The 18,872-nt window shown below is 33.2% G+C and overlaps 1 protein-coding gene across 1 annotated transcript; it reads right to left on the bottom strand.

Annotated features, from left to right (window-relative positions):
* Positions 1 to 2,996: 2,996 nt before the first annotated feature.
* Positions 2,997 to 4,810, bottom strand: LOC143608281 (uncharacterized). The gene is made up of 3 exons (XM_077083364.1): positions 4,600 to 4,810; positions 4,297 to 4,530; positions 2,997 to 3,904 (listed from the first exon to the last, which is right to left on the bottom strand). Exons 1-3 carry the CDS (start codon positions 4,808 to 4,810, stop codon positions 2,997 to 2,999), a joined length of 1,353 nt encoding a protein of 450 aa, XP_076939479.1.
* Between the last annotated feature and the right edge of the window lie 14,062 nt (positions 4,811 to 18,872).

The following is an 18,872-nucleotide window of genomic DNA, read 5'->3' as shown; positions in this document are numbered from 1 at the left end:
TCAGTTATTCATGTAAGTAATAAAAAACATGATAAATATTAAACATGTGAATCTGTTACAGCGGAGAGAGTAGTAACCGCAGCAGGGTATGATATAGTCAACATGTTTGTCATCTTGATCGAGTTCCCCTTTAGAATATATAGTTAAGGATGGTGTTAGGGTTCTTGAAAGGAACTCGGTTTAGGATAGAGGAGGCACACAAAATTATAATTTGTGTGTGATTAGGTTATGATGTTAATATTTATCTCTCTTTATATACACCAAGGGGAAACCCTTTATTAGCTAATTAAGGGTAATATGGCATAGCAACAATTACCAGACTAATATATAATAATGTATAAATAATAATTTGATCTATAATAATATAAATGATTATATACAAATATATATTTATTCTTACATACTCAAAACAACCTTTAAAAGTTCCCAAATATAGAAACCATGCCCGTTCTTCAAAAATTCAACACTAAATTGTTATGAAGAAAAAATAATAATGGGCCATTCCTTTAGGGTATGTTTGGTATGACATAATGGAATGGGTAGATGAATGAAATGGATGATGTAATGGAATGGACAATAGAATAAAATGGATCATTACCATTCCATTTTCTTGTTTGGTTTCCATATTAGAATGAAATGATTTATCACTTTATTAGTATTATTATTAATATTAATAATGATAAATAATAATACAAATATTAATAATAACTAGATTTTGAACCTATACGGTGTGGTAATATTATCAAACCAAATAAAACTAATCATAAAAACGTGAATCACGTATGCATATTATGAAGTGTTTTAGTTCACAAAATTTGAATTAATAATAATAATGTTGATATATAATAATAATATTACAGTGTATTATACTAATCAATATTATTAAAAATATAACGGTAATTATCATTCATAATATAATAATAATATAACAATAATAATATTAATAATTGTTGATTTTTCCATTTCTTGAAGGAATGAAAAAAGACACATTTTATTAAAGAATGAAAATGCTTAAAAAAGGAAATAATTTCATTCCTTATGAATGATCAATTCCATTAATTCATGATAACCAAACATGCTTAATTTCATTTCTTTGGAATGATTTATTCCATTCCGTCTTCCATTTCTTCATACCAAACGCTACCTTAATGTTGAATTTGCAGGCATAATTTACATTTCCTTAACTAGTAAATAATAAACATTACTTCAAATTAGTAACCAATGTTTTAAAAACCGATATTTTACTTGTACCAGATTGAGTTAAAAAATGGTACAACCGGTTGAACCGGGTTGTATCGGGAGGTTCAACCGGTTGAATAGTTTACCTTATAATTTTCTATAAATGTAACTTTAATCCAAAAATAACCAAAACTAAATGATTTCATGACAAAAAATAATCTAAAAGTTAATCCATATTAAAAAAATGATGCAAAAGCACTCAATTTTTAAAAAATAGTCCTAAAGTTTACACGTTTGAATGTTAATTGTTGGGTTAAAAGTAATTTTGAAAAAATATGGGCTGCAAATATTAAAAAAATTCTCGGACTTAAAACCAGTATACCGGTAAAAACCGGTATTTTAAACAAAAACCGCCAGTACGATGTTCTAGCAAACCGGCCAAAAGTATCGGACTCAAAATACTGGCTTGTTATCCGAAATCCGGTTTAACCGGTTCAACCAACCGGCCGGTTTGAACCGGTTTTTAAAACACTGTCAGTAACACACCGTCTACAAGTTCTCTTTATTTGTTGATCCTTATCTATAGAGAATTTATTATAAGCCACAATATTTTGTTAACCCAGGTGTCAGATCAAAGGTTTCAACTAATGAACAAATATGTATACATGGCACATAATCAAAAGAGCTTCCCTAAATTAAAGCACAAAATAATGTTGAACTAGTTAAAAGAAAATAAAGAAAAAATAATATTTACCTTCTTTCAATGGAGGGAGGAACTGATCTGGTGCCAAGTATTGCAACGGCGTACTCATACCAAGTCGAATTGCACCAATTTGACCTGTTTCATGAAAATAATATTAGACCTATAAACGAGGTGAGCAAACACGAATGAAGCATGTTCTTGTTGGTTCATGTAGTTTCTGTTGGAAGTTTTAAGTGAAAGTGTGTGAATGAAGTCTTAATAAGGAAGTAATGAAAATTGTCACATATCGGATAGAGATCAAAATAAAGAGTGGTACATAAGGTATAGCCTTTCCTACTCATTTGAATCTTTATTATATGTTTTATCACAAGTCCTACCCGCGCGCATGGGGGTGCAAATTTAGGTTTCTGAACTAGAAATTCTTCGAAATCAATTATTTACTATAAAAATTCACACCGGCTATGAAAACACTTTTAACTTTGAATCTAGTATGTTAGTTAGAAACTTCATGTGGCGTTAGCAGTCACCGACACTACTGCAATTTGTTAGACAGGCTTCTATATTTGCATTCTCAAGTTCTACCAATTCGTTGGCTAAACAAAATGATTTCAGTTCAAAGAGAAATTACAAAAGACGGGGCGGCGTGATTGTATGCAGCTCAATCTCTACAACTTTTATACTTTCATAAACATTTAGTGTGTTAAAAAAATTAATATACATTAGTTATGTATATTAATTTTTTTATGTAATTTGTTCTAGTTTCTTTAAAACTATACCAACAGAAAACAAAAGAACCAACAACTGTGAGGATACTTTTAAGTACGAAAAATTGTCAAAGATCACTCCACAAAAGGAATTGTAAGAAAGAAATATTTATTTTCATTAGAATGCTCATTCATAGCCAGTGGCGGATCCAGGAATTTTTTTCGGGTAGTGCACTACTTTTAAATGTTTTAATTTCATAAAGTCGGGTATAAAAAATTTCGGGTTGATGGTTCGGGAAAAGTTCATTACATAATAAAAAACGATAAAATAATAAAATAGACACCGTCATTAGAAATTAAAAAACACATAATATCAATACAATAGTCTTTACGAATTTAAAAAAAAGTACTTATAGTTGTTCCCTACGAGTCTTCATCTTTTGAAATCGTTGCATTAATTCTTCAACCGAAACTTGTTGGAGGAATTCCCTTTCAATGTAAAAAATGCAAGAATCGTTCATGTATTCATCACCCATCCTATTACGCAAATCCGTTTTCACATTCTTCATTGAAGAAAAACATCTTTCAACACTTGTCGTTGCAACCAACAAAACTAATGATAACTTTATTAAACGATACACCAACGGATAATCAAAGTGTAATCTTGTTTTCACCATCATTTTAGCAAGATCACCTAAGCCACCCAAGTTGGAAAACCGCTTATCTTCTTTCACGTTAGTAATGTAGTGGCCAAGTTCATATGCAAGCTTCTCCTTTTCATCAAAATCAAAATCACATGGATACATCTCGGCCAAGTTTAACAAGCTTACTTTACTAAAGATACTAAAATTACAAGACGGGCTCAAATAACCCATATTAGTAAGCAATTTAGTGGTTACCTCATTAAAGTGGTTTTCAAGCTCTTGAATTTGCATATCGAGAACCGTGTTGAAATTATTAACCACATAATGGTGACGATTGGTGATACCGGTCTTCTTTCTTTTAAATCTCGAGTCAACATACTCGGCTTCCATATCAACCACTTCAATTTCATATTTTTCACAAAAGGATGTGACATCATCCAAAAGTGAGTCAAAACCTTCAAGTCGATAACTTTTTAGGCCTTCATCAGTTAACTTAACTAGCTCAACTACATTCAACATATCTTGATCTTTTCTTTGAAGTGATTGACACAATGTGTTAGTAACACCCAAGATGTATTTCATCAAATGTAAATAAAATACAAAATTAAAAGTTTTCATGAATTCTTGAAACCCACGTGCTTCACTTTGGTGATTTGAAAACTCTCTCGATTTTTCTATATATACAAGCACGTCAATAACACTAGGATATAAAGTAAGCAAACAGAGAATTGTTTTTTCATGAGAACTCCAACGTGAAGTGACAATTCTTGATTCTTTCCACTTCCGGTTTCAACTTCCGAATTCATCCCAAACTTTCTCTTTGACTTTCTCTTAACGAATCTATTCTTTTACAATATCCACCAACAACATTTACTAAATTTGATAATTCTTTATAAAATTTGTAAATCTCATAATGTTTGGTTGCAAGGCCCACAACAACAAGTTGAAGTTGGTGAGCAAAACAATGAACATAATATGCTGAAGAATTTTCTTTCAAAATCAAAGCTTTCAAACCATTAAACTCACCGGGCATGTTGCTTGCACCGTCATATTCTTGGCCTCTTACCAATACTCAAATTGTGGCGAGCAAATAATTCATCATTTGCAGCTTTAAGAGATAATGCGGTTGTTTCCACAACATGAACAAAGCCAATAAATCGCTCCTTCACAAATCCTAACTTATTAGCATATCTTAAAACCACGGCCATTTGTTCTTTTTTAGAAATATCTCTCGATTCATCAACTAAAATGGAATAGACATCATCATTAAGTTCTTCAAATATCTTCTTTAATACTTCTTCTGCAAAACAGTTACAAAGTTCTTTTTGGATTCATGGAGACGTCATTTGATTATTCCTAGGAGCATTACCTGATATAACCTTAACAATTTCTTCACTTAGTTCTCCAAACACTTTTAAGAACTCGATAAAATTTCCCATGTAAAGAGATTCTTCAGACTCATCATGACCACGAAAAGCTAGCGAGCCATTCAACAATGCTTTGGTAAGTCTAGCCGAAGCATGTAATCGGACTCTATATTGTGTTTTTATGTATATCCGTTCCTTTATCAATGGCCACATGTATAGACTAGTATTGGTTAAGTAAGTTTTTCCCCTTTTTACGTGCTTTGTTGTGAAAACTATTGCATTTACCAACATGATTGCTATATTCTCTCGACAGCTATTCCAACATCGCAATCCTTGACTTAGAAATGCATCATTTTGTCCACTTTCCTTAAATTAGTAACAATGCAAACAATACACTTTATCCGCTTTGACACTAAATTACAACCAATTTCCAAACTCACTGGTGTACCATTCCTCATTAAGGCATCTTAATTTACCACTAAAATTTGTTAGAAGACAATCATGCCCGGTTGGTTGACATGGACCTCTAAGTAGATATGCCCGTCTAATTTCATCATTTTGACTTGGGTGATAAGATGAAATTGGTTGCCTTTCGGAAGGATCCCATGGTTATCATCCAAATTTACTTTTGACGGTTTACTACTTGAAGATGATGATCCAAGGTTCGATGGTTCACTTTGAAAATATCTCTTCATATTCAGAATACCTACAAATCAACAATTACAAACTAACAAATTTAAAACTAAGAAAGTAACAAAAACTAACAAACTAACAAATTCAAACCAACAATCTAACAAACTAAAACTAAATTTAACAAATAACTTAACAATTAAGTAGTTAACACTTAACAATTAACATTTAACAAGTCAAGAATAATTAACATTTAACAATGAATTATGAATGTAAGCTTACCTTCAAAGTGGAAGATTAAGAGGATTCGAGTAAGGGGACGGCTGACAGAGGACGGGGACGGGGTTCCGCGATGGTCGAAGTGACGGGGACGGAGTGCGGGAGTGACTGAGTGAGGCTGCCGGTGGTGATCAGCGGGTCAGGGGCTGAAATCAGGTAAGGGGTGGAGAGGCGCTGTTGTTTGTGCTGGTTATGTGCTTGTGTTTGTTTAAAACCCTAACTGATATTAGGGTAAGTTAGTAAAAAAAATTACGAAAACGGGATTCGATCCTGCGACCTCCGGGTTACAATACCAACATGTTACCAGATGGACGAGCGCTTCAAATGGTTATAAGATGGTTCATTTCTAATTTATAAGATGGTTCCTTTATTATTTTCTATAAATAAATAGACTATTATTTCAAAGCTCAAGTGGTTCCGAGGAACCACCCGATATCACCGTAGATCCGCTCCTGCTCACGGCATATTAAACCAGTGTAACGAGTTGGTAGAAAACAGTTTAACCTAGTTATGTATATTAAGTGCGTTACCAAATTTATTGTCACCACTTTTGTTTAAGTTTAGAAAAAAATCTTTAAAATTAAATAACTAACACACCTAACTCAAAGTATCTAAAATAAATAAACATATATCGATCTTACGGTCCGGTCTGGTTTTATATAAACCGTAACCAAACCGTTCGTTACGATTTTAAAACTTTAAAGCCGACCGACCGCAGGAAAAAAAAAGTAACCGACCGTTACACCAAACCATGAACACCCCTACAATGCATTATGCCTAAAGGTTATTAATTCTAGACTAAGTACTCATAGACCAAATATGTTAAATGAATATGTTAACAAACATAAACTAATGAACATAAAATAAACGTAAACTAACGGACATGAATGAACGTAAACAAACAAGCGTAAGCGAATTTAAATGAACGAACATTTACAAACATAAATGGTCAAACTAGACATGTGTTCACTACATAAACAAAATCAAACGAATTTGTTCACAAACCGTTCACTGAACGTTCGGATCTTTTACAAGCCTGGTATAAGATACAAGTAAAGACGAAACTACCCTTCACACATAAGTTTTACCAAATTCCCACTTACTTTAGACTTGATAGATTAAGGCAGTTATCAACAGTTATTACCAATCTACATATTCTAATAAAGTAAAATAATTGTTAACACGTGTCGGTTTGTGGTTAATCCTCAGAATTTTTTCCCTCCAAAACTAATATATGTCATAGATCAATAATTATTCATTTTTCTTTTACACTCCATATATATTATATCTATAATATGATTAAATTATTTATTTTTCTTTAACTCTATTTAAATTATATATATTCACTTTTATAAAAATAAATATTTACATATTATACTACTATACACTATTAGAATATATTTCACAACATAATTGGTGAAATCCAAAAATCAACAACAAATCGTGTTTGTTAAATATTGAAAGAATAAAATTTTAAATGTTATCATTAACATATTGTACTATATATATTGTTGAAGATTGTAAATTAAAAAACTCTAATATGCTTTCAATTTACAAAGTAATTTTTTAATCATTAAATTATAAATATATGTTTAAAAGTTGATCCATTTTTTAAAACTATCCATTTATTTATTGGTTTTTGTGTACATTGTCATATAAATTTATAAATTTATGATTTGAATCTATCTATTTATTTTTCGGTTAATTTAATAAACTATACATATATGTGTTAAAGTATTGTAACATCCTTAAATTTTCATATTTAATAAAAGAAAGTCGCGTCTAGTTATTGGGCAAAAATAATTAACTAGTATTAAATAAAGAAAGGGTCATGGACTTGGATTAATTAAAGTGGATTAAAGGGTAATGGGTCTTAGGTCCATGGGCTTTAAGGGATATAAATACCCCCTTAAACCATCCCACAACCCTAATCCTCATTCTATCTTTCCATGTTTGCCTACACACTCAAAAACACACACCCCCACACATATACGGCCGAGAGAGAAAGGGTAAGATCCGAGGCCAAACGAACGCTAGTTGGTGATTAGATCATTATTATACGAGTTATATACAAGATTTAGAGTTCATAACAAGCAAACAAAGACCAAACGAACACATAAAGGTATGTGTTTTACCTTAAGGTTTACGTTTTTTTATAAACGTTTAGTCTTGAAACTTAGAACGAGAATAGATCGGCTGTAAATGAAACGTAAAGTTGCGAGCTTGATGCTAAAACGAACTTAATGGACCTGCAAACAGGTACGGCTCGTTTAGAATGAACCCTAGATCTAGTTTTGAACGTTTAAGGTTAAAGGTCCAAACTTTATAAATTTTCGGGTCGTGTTTTATCCAAAAATGGCCACGGGAACGTTTACGGGAATTATTAACATCGTATCAAAGGATTTCACGTTAAAACTGAGATGTTTATGGGGTTAAAACCAAACCCAAAACTGCTACTGTACAACTTCGCCTGCAAGCAAGTTCGCCTACTGATCAACTTCGCTGTTGATTAAGTTCGCTACTGGTTAAGTTCGTTTACTGACATGTTCGCCTCATACAAGTTCGCTGAATGTTAAGTTCGCTGAATATTAAGTTCGCTGAATGTTAAGTTCGCTTAAGTTAAGTTCACTTAACATGTATGTTGGCTTACATTTATGTCCGCTCATAAATACAAGGTAACGAATCGGATAGCGAATCAGACTTAGTTCGTTATGAAGAATGAGTTAACGAATTAGAAAATAAATTAAAATCCTAATGTAAAATGTGTTAAGACAGTTAATGGAAATAAAAATTTTCCAAGCTGACCTGCCAGCTTAACCCCAGCCAGGGGCTCTGCCCCTTGGACCCCGATAGGGGCTGCCGCCCCTAGAACCCCGCTGCCAGGGGCGCTGCCCCCGGACCCCCATTCGTTGTGGGTTATAATTGAACTAGAAACACAATATAGATAGCGATGGTTGATTGATACGTGTAATTGTTATACAATTAGCCGTGCACAACTAGAGAAAGGAATAACAATTAACGGTGAACGTAACCGTGTTCAGGTAAGTTTCTAGCACCACTTCCTTGTTATGTTTTCGGGGCTGTGTGCATACTCGATGTGATTTGTTAATACACTTACCTTAAGTGGTAAGTGTATGTCTTATATGATTTATGTATGAATGAATACTTGATGATGCGTGAACGATTTTCGGATATTGCATGCATCATCAAGGGATATATATATATATATATATATATATATATATATATATATGATGTATGTAGGTACGGGAGTTATGATTATGAACGTAGAGAAAGGTATGGAATGTATGGTTAGAAAAGGAACGGACCCTAATAATATCCGTGAATGTAGGGAACGGACCCTAATAATATCCGCGAATGCAAGGAACGGACCCTAATAATATCCGCGAATGTAGGGAACAGACCCTAATAATATTTTCGAATGTTTTAGGACGAAGTATATGTATATGTGTATGTATAAAAGGAAAGAAGGAAAGTATGATAGTATGAACTTACGAAAAAAGTAAAGAACTATGTATGTATATGTACCTTCGGGTGCGTATATAAGAATGGGTATGGATGTATTGTATGTTATTTAATTAACTAGAACTCACTCAGCGTAGCTGACTTTTAGTATGCACGCAGGTGAGTAGGATGAGGCAGCTTGCTTGAGGGGAGCACGTGGCATTGAATAAGAGGCTAGCATCGGAAGACTCAAGACGTTTAAGTTTAATGTTTTGTTTATTTTAAAAGACGAGATGTTGTTTTAAGACAAGTTATGAAATGTTTTATGAAAGTTTTTATATTCCACGAATGTTTTTATTAACTCTGATGATTAGAACTATGTTGATGAGTAAATCCAACATCCAAATGTGAGGTATCGGTAACGGGACCTCACAAGTATAAGGATAATATATACCAATAATCACTTTAAAATATAATAAAGTTTATCATATTTAGTTTTTTGGGTTTTTTTATCAAGGATTGTTTCGGGTTTTTTGTGAAACTTAAACTAGATGGTTACGAGTTAAAAGTTGGTAAATAGATCATTTGATACAAATTAACTACATTTGGCTCAAATTTGTTACAGGTAAAAAATGGGTAATCTGAATATTTTAAAATTTTGAGAATAATAGATTTATCGTCAAATCTGTTACAGATTTAAAGTTTTGACTTGAAAATGTAAAACAACTGATAGTTAGAATTTTAAATGTGATTGAGTTTCGAATTTATTTTTTAAGGACATTTTAAAAATGATAAACACTTCCGACATGCCACTTCCAGGGCTATCAATGCTTCTAACTTTTATCAGATTAGAAACATTTGTGTCAGCATTGACTTTTCCTTGAATAGTGATCAGAATGTTGTATGTGAAACATGTCGTACAAAGTATGCTCAAGTGAAGCAAAACATTCACAAAATTGAACGGGTTAACATGTTTTTTTTTTCAATTTGCAAAGTCAAGAAGCCCCTCAAACTTATCAAAAAAAAATTCATGGTGTAGCCTAAACATATTATTATATGAGAAGTATTCTCTGAAATTGGTTCATTACCAAATTTCTTTCAATTATAAATATATTATGAGAATAATTTTTCAATAGATGGAGTGTTCTTGGGTATGTTTTTACGCGTACATTATTTTTTTTATTAAGTTCATTTTTTTTTTGAAAAAAAATCATTTTGTGATGTAAATAAAATTAATTTATGTATAATGATACAATATACATTTTTTATATACATTATGTATTGTTTTATTTATAACTTAATTATTTTAATTATCTCGTGTGTTACACGGACTCTAAAACTAGTTATCTATATAGAATATTAGAGATTGTTGGCGCCTCAAATCTGTTTCGCCAATTTTTGATTCATAATAAATATTTGTGAGAGATAGTAAAACAGTTATTTTAGCGAAGTGGTTAACGTGGTTTTGTTTGTTTCCTGTATCGTACCGGTTCTCGTCCGTGTTCGATTTCAGGAAACAGTAAAACACAACTTTTAATTTTTCTTCTTTTGTGATGAGTCATTATTGGTGGGACATCCATTTTGTATAGCTTTCTGTCCGTATGTCGTGTGTATAGCAGCTGCCCTTTTATCTTTTAATTGGTTATATATGTTTTCCAATTGCATGTTCTTCTACTCGAATTCTTATGGGCGTTTGTGACTATCATGTTGGATTTTCTTTGTCATGTTTTCTTACGAGGGGGTTTGGGGGTTTAATTGTAGTGTTCAGGGTTGACATAATTTTGTTAATTTGTTTTACTGATTGTGTTTTGTAGTTGTTATATGATTTTGTGGTATTTTGTTTCGTGTATCTGTAGTTCTGTTGGTGATTTGTGTGGAAATTTATAAATTTGTGTGGAATATGTTAACTATAGATAAGAAATAAAAATGTATGTGGCTCTTTTAACCATAGAAAGTTGTTTATAACTAATAACTTTCGATGTCCAGTGATAAATCATGGACATATTTTATAAAATATTATTTTGAGTCAGCAGATCATGTTATGTCAAAGTCTGGTGCAGATCTTCTAATTGTGCTTATATATTTGTTTAAAGTTTTTTTTCGTCGTAGTTGATGGAATCTAACTTAACCAAATTTGACAAGATGTATGGCGTGCATGACATTTTTTGTTTTTGTTTTTGTTTTTGTTTTTGTTTTTCTTTTTGGTGTTTCGGTTTCCGCCATTTGCGGTTTCATTTAATCAGAATTCAAGGTATGTGTTATATCTGATAATCTTCTGTCTGAAAATAAGTTGATATAGATGTATGCATTTTATTTTAAATATTTGTGCATTAATGTCATTTATGTGTAGAGGGTAATATAGACTATATGTGACAGTTCTTTTTAGTGAATATTAGTTTACATGAATCTGTGTGATTGGTTTAAAGATATGCTAATGTAGGCTCTTGGGTTTTTTTTACGTTCTTAATCTATAAAGTTAGTAATGTCTTTGTCGTCTAGATACGATAGTGCGTGTCAGTCTTTCCGAAAAAGGTCATGTTCCGGGTCATATGCTGATGTGCGTCCAGTCAATGTGACGCCTTCAAAGATTAATGACGAGACGGTTGACAATCACAGGATTTCTGTTTTGGTTTTGTGTGCGAATAGGTTTCCTATATCTTTGTTTACGCGTGCGCGAAACAATCTGGTTGGCCTGTCTAACCGTGTGTGTTTTTGCCTGCTTCGTTGGTGGGCAGTATGTGTTTTGTTGATGTTGGAGATCGTACTTTAGTGTGTGAGTTTTGTGGATCCCTTTTTTGGAACGCCGAACGTTTATATTTTCCTTTGTTGACATCATGAGAGCTCGGTACAATCAGATTTGTAAAATGAGTTAAATGGACGCCATAACTACTATGTGTTTATGGTTATTACTCAACCTCAAGGGTAAAACAGTCAAGTAGAGAGATTCATCTGACGGTCTTTCACTCTCTCGCTTTCCCAGCTATCCTTTATATGCAGGTAAGATCGAATCGAATGCTCATTCTGGCTTCTCTCCCACTACTACACCATATTTATTGTTATTATTATTTAAATATTTTAGATTAAACAATGGACAATTTATGCTTCTAATAGATTCCTAGCTAGCTAAGATTCTAGTCCGAGAAGTGCTCAATGCATCTAATTCTTTAACTAACTACCAAAATTTACAATGCAGGTTCTACATAAAACATCAATTTATGGGAGCATCAGCAGAATCTAAAGACCAACCCAACACAAAGATACAATTTTGTCAACACACACCTTTTGTCAATATCAACCGCGTAGGCCGGCTAGAAGCAAAACAAATGCAGCACAACACTGTCTTTTGCAACAAAATATTAGTGCAATCTATATGTTGGGAATAAGTTGTATGTAAAATTGTTCACTGTTGCTCCACCGCTACTTTGTCCTTTGTATAACACTACAAAATTTGTTGCAAACTATAACTATTTTGTATCTATAGAACTTCAACCACCCCCACCAAAACCGATAAACAACATCCTAACTAGTTAAAAATAATGTAAATCAACAAGAAGAGTAAAACCAAGTCATGATAATGTTGGAAGCTATCACAACCCCATCTTAGGGCTGGGCATATGACCAACAGTTGGTACCACTTTTGTAAATAAATCAGAGTTACGATGTAAGCGAAAGTCTTTTAAAACTTGTGGATTTAATATTATATATTTACATTAACAAAAGACAAGATATAAAAGTTCTCGTTAGTGTTTACAAACCATTTTACTTGTTTTATTACAAACCACCATTTTATATATTTTAAGTTTAACAAAAAGATCCGGCCACCGGATATCTTGAGCACTTCGTCTTTCCAAGCCCTAATCTTGATTACCTGCAAAATGTTAAGAAAATACGTCAGCAACGTATGCTGGTGAATATGTTGACGCGAAAATATTTCATTTTACTTAATCACCCTCGAGACTACGTAAGTCTCGGCCCATCTTGGCTTAGGAATAATTAAGTTAAAACAACACAATTATAACTCTACACTAAATACCCAAGCAAACACCGTAGCGTTCGACTTAGTTAAGTACCTATTAGTATACACATGGTCATTACTCCCCGCATGCGAGCGACTATAACCAAGTGTGGTGCTTATACTTTTTATTTTTGATGTTTTAGAGGCACTTAGTCTCATGTAAACCTTTTCATATAACACATTTGACTCGTTTTAAAACAAGTTTGTAAAGTTTGGGGCGTATTCACCTTTTTTATTTGGATCAGCTTCAATACACCGTCCGAGGGTCTTTCTCGTTGCTATCTCGCACCTATAGTATGAGTATAACTTTTTGTTAGTCGGATATACAATCTGGCTTAAAACCTTTAGTCTTTTATAATCTTTACCTCGATTATATTTATTTACTTTAAAACCTTTAGTTAAAAAGTATTCTTTTTCTTTTTAAACCTTTAGTATAAAAATATTATTCTTTCCTTCTTTTATAAGATAACCTATAGTTAATCTTATTTTATTTAAAACCCTACATTTCTTCTTCTTTTAAGAAACGTGTACTTTGCTTTTTCTTTATCATTTAAGAATAGTTATTATTACTTAAATACCATTCTAAACCAAAGAATCATATATATATTCACACATATATATATTTATATAGATATTCATATTCTTTTTATTTCCTTTGTTATATATCTTTATTTTATCGAGGTATCGAGTATTGTAACATCCTACTTTTGTTTATAATAAATAAATGAAATTTGGTTTATTCAATAAAGTGTCGTGTGTCGGTTTAGATAAATAAACTATATGATGATGGGCTTGGACTTTAGAAGATGAAATGGGCCTCTGGTCCATGGGCTTAAGGGAGTATAAATACCCCTTAAACCCTAATTCTTTCCATTTTATCCATCTCTACACCATAGCCTACACCATAAAAAACACACACTAACACCATCGTATAACCTGAGACAAGATCCAAAGGTGGAAACCCGAACTCGTTGGTGCTAAATCGTTATGACGAACCAAAACAACATCAATACTAGATCGTGTCCGTAGATCGACTCGTTTAAGGTACGTTTATATCGAGAACTTGTTCATTTAAGTCCGTATTACGTCTAGAAATCATAGATCTGCTTTAGTATGTTAAAAACGAATCCAAATCATCAAAACTTATTGAAATTGATTTAACATTTGATAGGTTAATTGTTAACCTAAAAGAACCCGTAATATAGATGCATAAATCGCACCCTTTAAACGTGAACGTTTGGCCGATTTGATGATTGGGGTTTGTAGGCGCTAGCATTACGAGTTCAATGATACCAAATTCGTGTTATTTCGTTGAGATTTGAGGTTCAATTGCAATCTGATTCGTGTGGACTGTTTGGGTGTTCATATCGATTTTGACTTTGACCTCTGAGTCAAAGTCTGGATAAGATTAATGCAATTCGTTAAGATAAGGTAACGAATTAGTTAACCAATTCGTCAGAACAAGATAACGAATCTGTTCCCCAGTTCGTTATAATCAGCTAACGAATCAGGTGATTCGTTACTCGCCAATTCGTTACGATTAAGATAACGAATCAAGTCATGTTCAGATAACGAATTGGAATGACGAATCAAATGATGATAAGGGACGAATCTGGATAATGAATTAAGGAAGATTACATAACGAATCAGAGGCAATTCGCTATAACGAATGAGTTAACGGATTAGAAAATAACTTAAAATCCTAATGGAAAATGTGTTAAGACAGTTAGTAGAAATAAATTTTTTTCAAGCTGACCTGGCAGCTTAACCCCGGCCAGGGGCTCTGCCCCTTGGACCCCGCTAGGGGCTGCCGCCCCTAGAACCCTGCTACCAGGGGCGTTGCCCTCAGACCCCGTTCATTGAGGATAATAATTAAACTAGAAAGACGATATGGGTAGTGATAGTTAATTGATATGTGTAATTGTTATACAGTTAGTCGTGCACAGCTCAAGAAAGGAATAACCATAAATTGTGAAGGCAACTGAGTTCAGGTGAGTTTCTAGCCCCATTCCTTGTTATGTTTTCGGGGTTGTGTGCATACTTAATGTGAATGTTAATACACTTACCTTAAATGGTAAGTGTATGTCTTATTGACAAAGGTGATAGATATGAATGTATGCTTGACAGTATGTGAACGACCTTCGGGTATTGCACGTATTGTTAAGGAAAATATAGTGTAGTATGTTTGATAAGTGTATGTGAATAAGTATGCACGACTATGATATGTATGATATTAAATGTATGTATGTGATAATGGAAATGATAATGAAAGGTAAGGTAAGGTAAGGTTAAAGGGTTGTTTACCCTAATAATATATAAGGTTAAATGGTTGCATACTCTAATAATATATGCGAAGGTTAAATGGTTGCATACCCTAATAATATATGCAAAGGTTAAAGGGTTGCACACCCTAATAATATATGCGAAGGATAAAGGGTTGCATACCCTAATAATATATGCGAAGGTTTAAAGGGTTGCATACCCTGATAATATATGCGAAGGTTATAGGGCGTAATGCTCTTTAAAACGTAAGGTATGATTATGCAAGTATGAAGTATGTACGAAAGTATGTAGTTATGAATGTGTTGTATGTTGTATGATTAACTAGAACTCACTCAACGTAGCTGACTTTAGTATGCACGCATGTGAGTAGAATGAGACAGCTGGCTTGAACGGGGGCACATGGCAGAAGAATAAGAGTCTGGCATCTGAAGACTTACGACATTTTTAATTAATGTTTTTTTATTTGAAAGACAATATGTTCGTTAAAGACAAAGTTATGGATTTGATTGTAGTATTTATGAAAGTTTTTAATATTCCGCGAATGTTTTAATTAACTCTGATATTTATAACTATGTTTATGAGTAAATCCAACGTCAAAAGTAGGGCACCGGTAACGGGGCCTTACAAGTATAACCTCGACTTAGGGTTTTAAGCCTTTTATAATATTTTATTATTATTTTATTCGTCATTATGCCTACCTTGGTTGGCTTAAAATAACTCTATATGATTGAGCAACACTTCGACGTCTTTTACCCTTTTCAACACTTTCTTGATCAATACATCACTTTTGGCACGCAAAACGAGGCACTACCACTTCTCCACACTTCGGCACGCTTTACGAGGTGATTTGTCCGGATGTCGAAATGCTAACTCCTTCTTGGTTAGAACACTATGGTATGTAGCACGCACTTCGAGGAACGTCGGTATTTTGGCACGGTTTACGAGGGATCGAGGGCATGAATTTCGGGATGGTTTCTAGTGAGAGAGTAGGTATTCTAGAGAGAGATTTGAAAGCTGATTTTGGTGTGATGAATAAAAGGGCTTATGCCCACTATTTATAGGCAAACCAGGGGCCTCATCACGATACGCGATGGCCTTCTGGTTAGCCCGTCGCATTATCGCGACGTAGGCCAAGCCAGTCACTATGTAGGCCTGCCACGTGGCAGACGTTGTGCCATGTGGTGACACGTGGTGGACGTGCTGCCACGTGGTGACACGTGGCGAACGATGTGCCACGTAATGGACACGTGGCACGCCATGTGTTTGTGTGTCAGACAACCCATCGCGATACGCGATGGGTTTCTCTTCTGATCCATCACGTATCGCGACGGATCAGGAAACCAGAATTTTTATTTTTAACCCTAAGGTTTAGAATTTGACAGTTTTGATCCTTTGACTTTGGAAACTTCGTATTTTTTATCCCATATTTCACGGTGTTACAGAAGCAGAAGCAATAACTTTAGCAAACTAAAATCAAATTTAATTAAAAATAAAAAATGTTAAGTGACAAAATAGTGAATTAGTATTAAAAAAATTATGGGAATTAAGGATTAAAGTGGAAAGGGCGTGCATAATATAATATGAATATGAATCATCATGAGATGTGGATAGTGAATTGAATGAATGAATACAAGTGAAGTAGTATGTATGAATAGTATTTGGCCTAATAAGATAATAGGGTTTTCTCCTCGAGTGTATCTTGTTCTTTATTTAGAGTGGTTTCCCTTTTTTCATCATCAATGGGAGCCAATTGGGTGATAAGTGTTCTCCAATATCAAAGATGTCATTGTTATGATGATATTCTTCTTCTTCTTCTTCCGTGTATGTAACATTCCACACGTCGTTACAATTGGTGGTGGAGAAATAGTAACAGCAGGTGTTGTTGATTGATGGATGGATAATAGAAGGAGGTAGAATCGGTGGAGTGGTTTCAGAAGAGATTGAGATGATAATGAAATTAGGATGAGACTACGGTGGAAGGTTGAGGCTCTTGAGAGATTGGATATAAGAAAACATCCCGCTGCCCGGACTCAGTGAGTGACTTATGGTTTCTATTATTACAAGATTAACATCGAATAAGAATAAAAGAGAACAAGGTTGCCTGGTTGCTATCACTTAAATTCATTATTAGCTTTTTTTATAAATGTCAAATACTTTAGTTCGTAAATTATTATTATTATTATTATTATTATTATTATTATTATTATTATTATTATTATTATTAATAACCTTGATAAGAGTATATATAAGACAACAACTAAATTTCATGTTTTCTTCGCCTTTCTCCAATGCCATCTCCTTCAGGAAAATCAGCGCCACTCTCTGAGAATAAGTTTGATGATTAAACTAACTGTTTGTGAAAAGAAAAATGTGTCAAAAAAATAAGAAACTGGAATTGAAAACCCAAAAGAAAAAAGCATCAAACTTAAGAGTAATCAAGTAAAACTAGTAGAAGAGCCTGCACGTTCGACGGGAACGCAACGGGAATTTGGTCGGTAGCGGTTTTGGCTCGTTATATAGCGAGTCTATCATATCATTATCTTGTTTTATGAATAAGTATTAGAGTTAAATCTTATCATTATATATGTTACATTCGTTACTTTTCAAACCCGAAAATCCGACCTGCTTTTAATTTTGGTTTTATTTATTATATGTATAAATATAAATATACATTTCAAGTTTCGTCTCATATATTTTGTTTTTTTTATTATTTAGTTAACCGATTTAATTTGATGTTTCGAGGTATTCATATCATTCGTATACTACATATATGATTATCGTTCATTTGTTTAATAACAATTACGACGTTTTAATAGTCACTATTCAATCTTTTACTATTTAGTGCGGGTCAATAACGAAACTCCAAGTTCAAACATGCATACTTAAACGAGTCCCGAACTATCCGGGTATAATATGAAAATAATCCAAGTTATAAACTTTTATTAAGTGTATATAACATTCCAAAGTCCAAGGTTTATTTTGTAAATTATACTTTAATTTCTATTTTAATATATCTTGAAAGATCAGGGGCTAAAGTGTAAATAACTCAAAATAGAATATAATAATAATTATTATTATAAAAGTCCAGCCCAACCCCCTTCCCCTTACCCCCCTCGTTTTTCCGGCGCCTCCTCCAGCGACCGGAATTCATCTTCGGCGAGCCCCAACGTCACACCATAACTCGTTTTTAATCCAATTAAAAATCCATAAACACGTGCAGGCCATAATGACAAACTATAATACTCGTCCATAACGCGATAATAAAACCCAATAATGTGTAATTGATTCGCGAAAACGGGCCAGTAAATAATAAACATCAATTAACCACCATAAACGCTCATACGACTCAATTGATTCTATAAATAACCTCAAGTTCTTCATCTAAACTCGTTCACAACATCATTTTGATCTAATATACACTCTATACCTCATAATCATTCGTCAAGATCCGATTCCGGTCACCTCGACGTTCACCATCAATTAAACGTTGTTACATGTAATATTCATATTCATTATGATCGTCTTAAGCCGTAGATCATAAACCCCTAACAAATATTGAGCAAAACATGGAACGGATTCAGAGTATTAGAAAGCTAGGGTTTT

The sequence above is a fragment of the Bidens hawaiensis genome, unplaced genomic scaffold, assembly GCF_021521415.1.
Source record: "Bidens hawaiensis isolate Kalapana, Puna unplaced genomic scaffold, B.hawaiensis_p1.1 tig00120978_1, whole genome shotgun sequence".
Lineage (NCBI taxonomy): Eukaryota > Viridiplantae > Streptophyta > Magnoliopsida > Asterales > Asteraceae > Bidens > Bidens hawaiensis.
This window is presented reverse-complemented; position numbering and strand designations above follow the sequence as displayed.

Bases quoted from the DNA above. Each gene is read 5' to 3' on its own strand.
- LOC143608281 (XM_077083364.1), bottom strand. From the start codon at position 4,810: ATGTGGCCATTGATAAAGGAACGGATATACATAAAAACACAATATAGA. The intron at 4,531-4,599 runs GTAATGCTCCTA...ACTGTTTTGCAG, and splicing joins AATTGTTAAGGTTATATCAG to AAGAAGTATTAAAGAAGATA. The intron at 3,905-4,296 runs GTAAGAGGCCAA...TTGTATATATAG, and splicing joins TCGCCACAATTTGAGTATTG to AAAAATCGAGAGAGTTTTCA.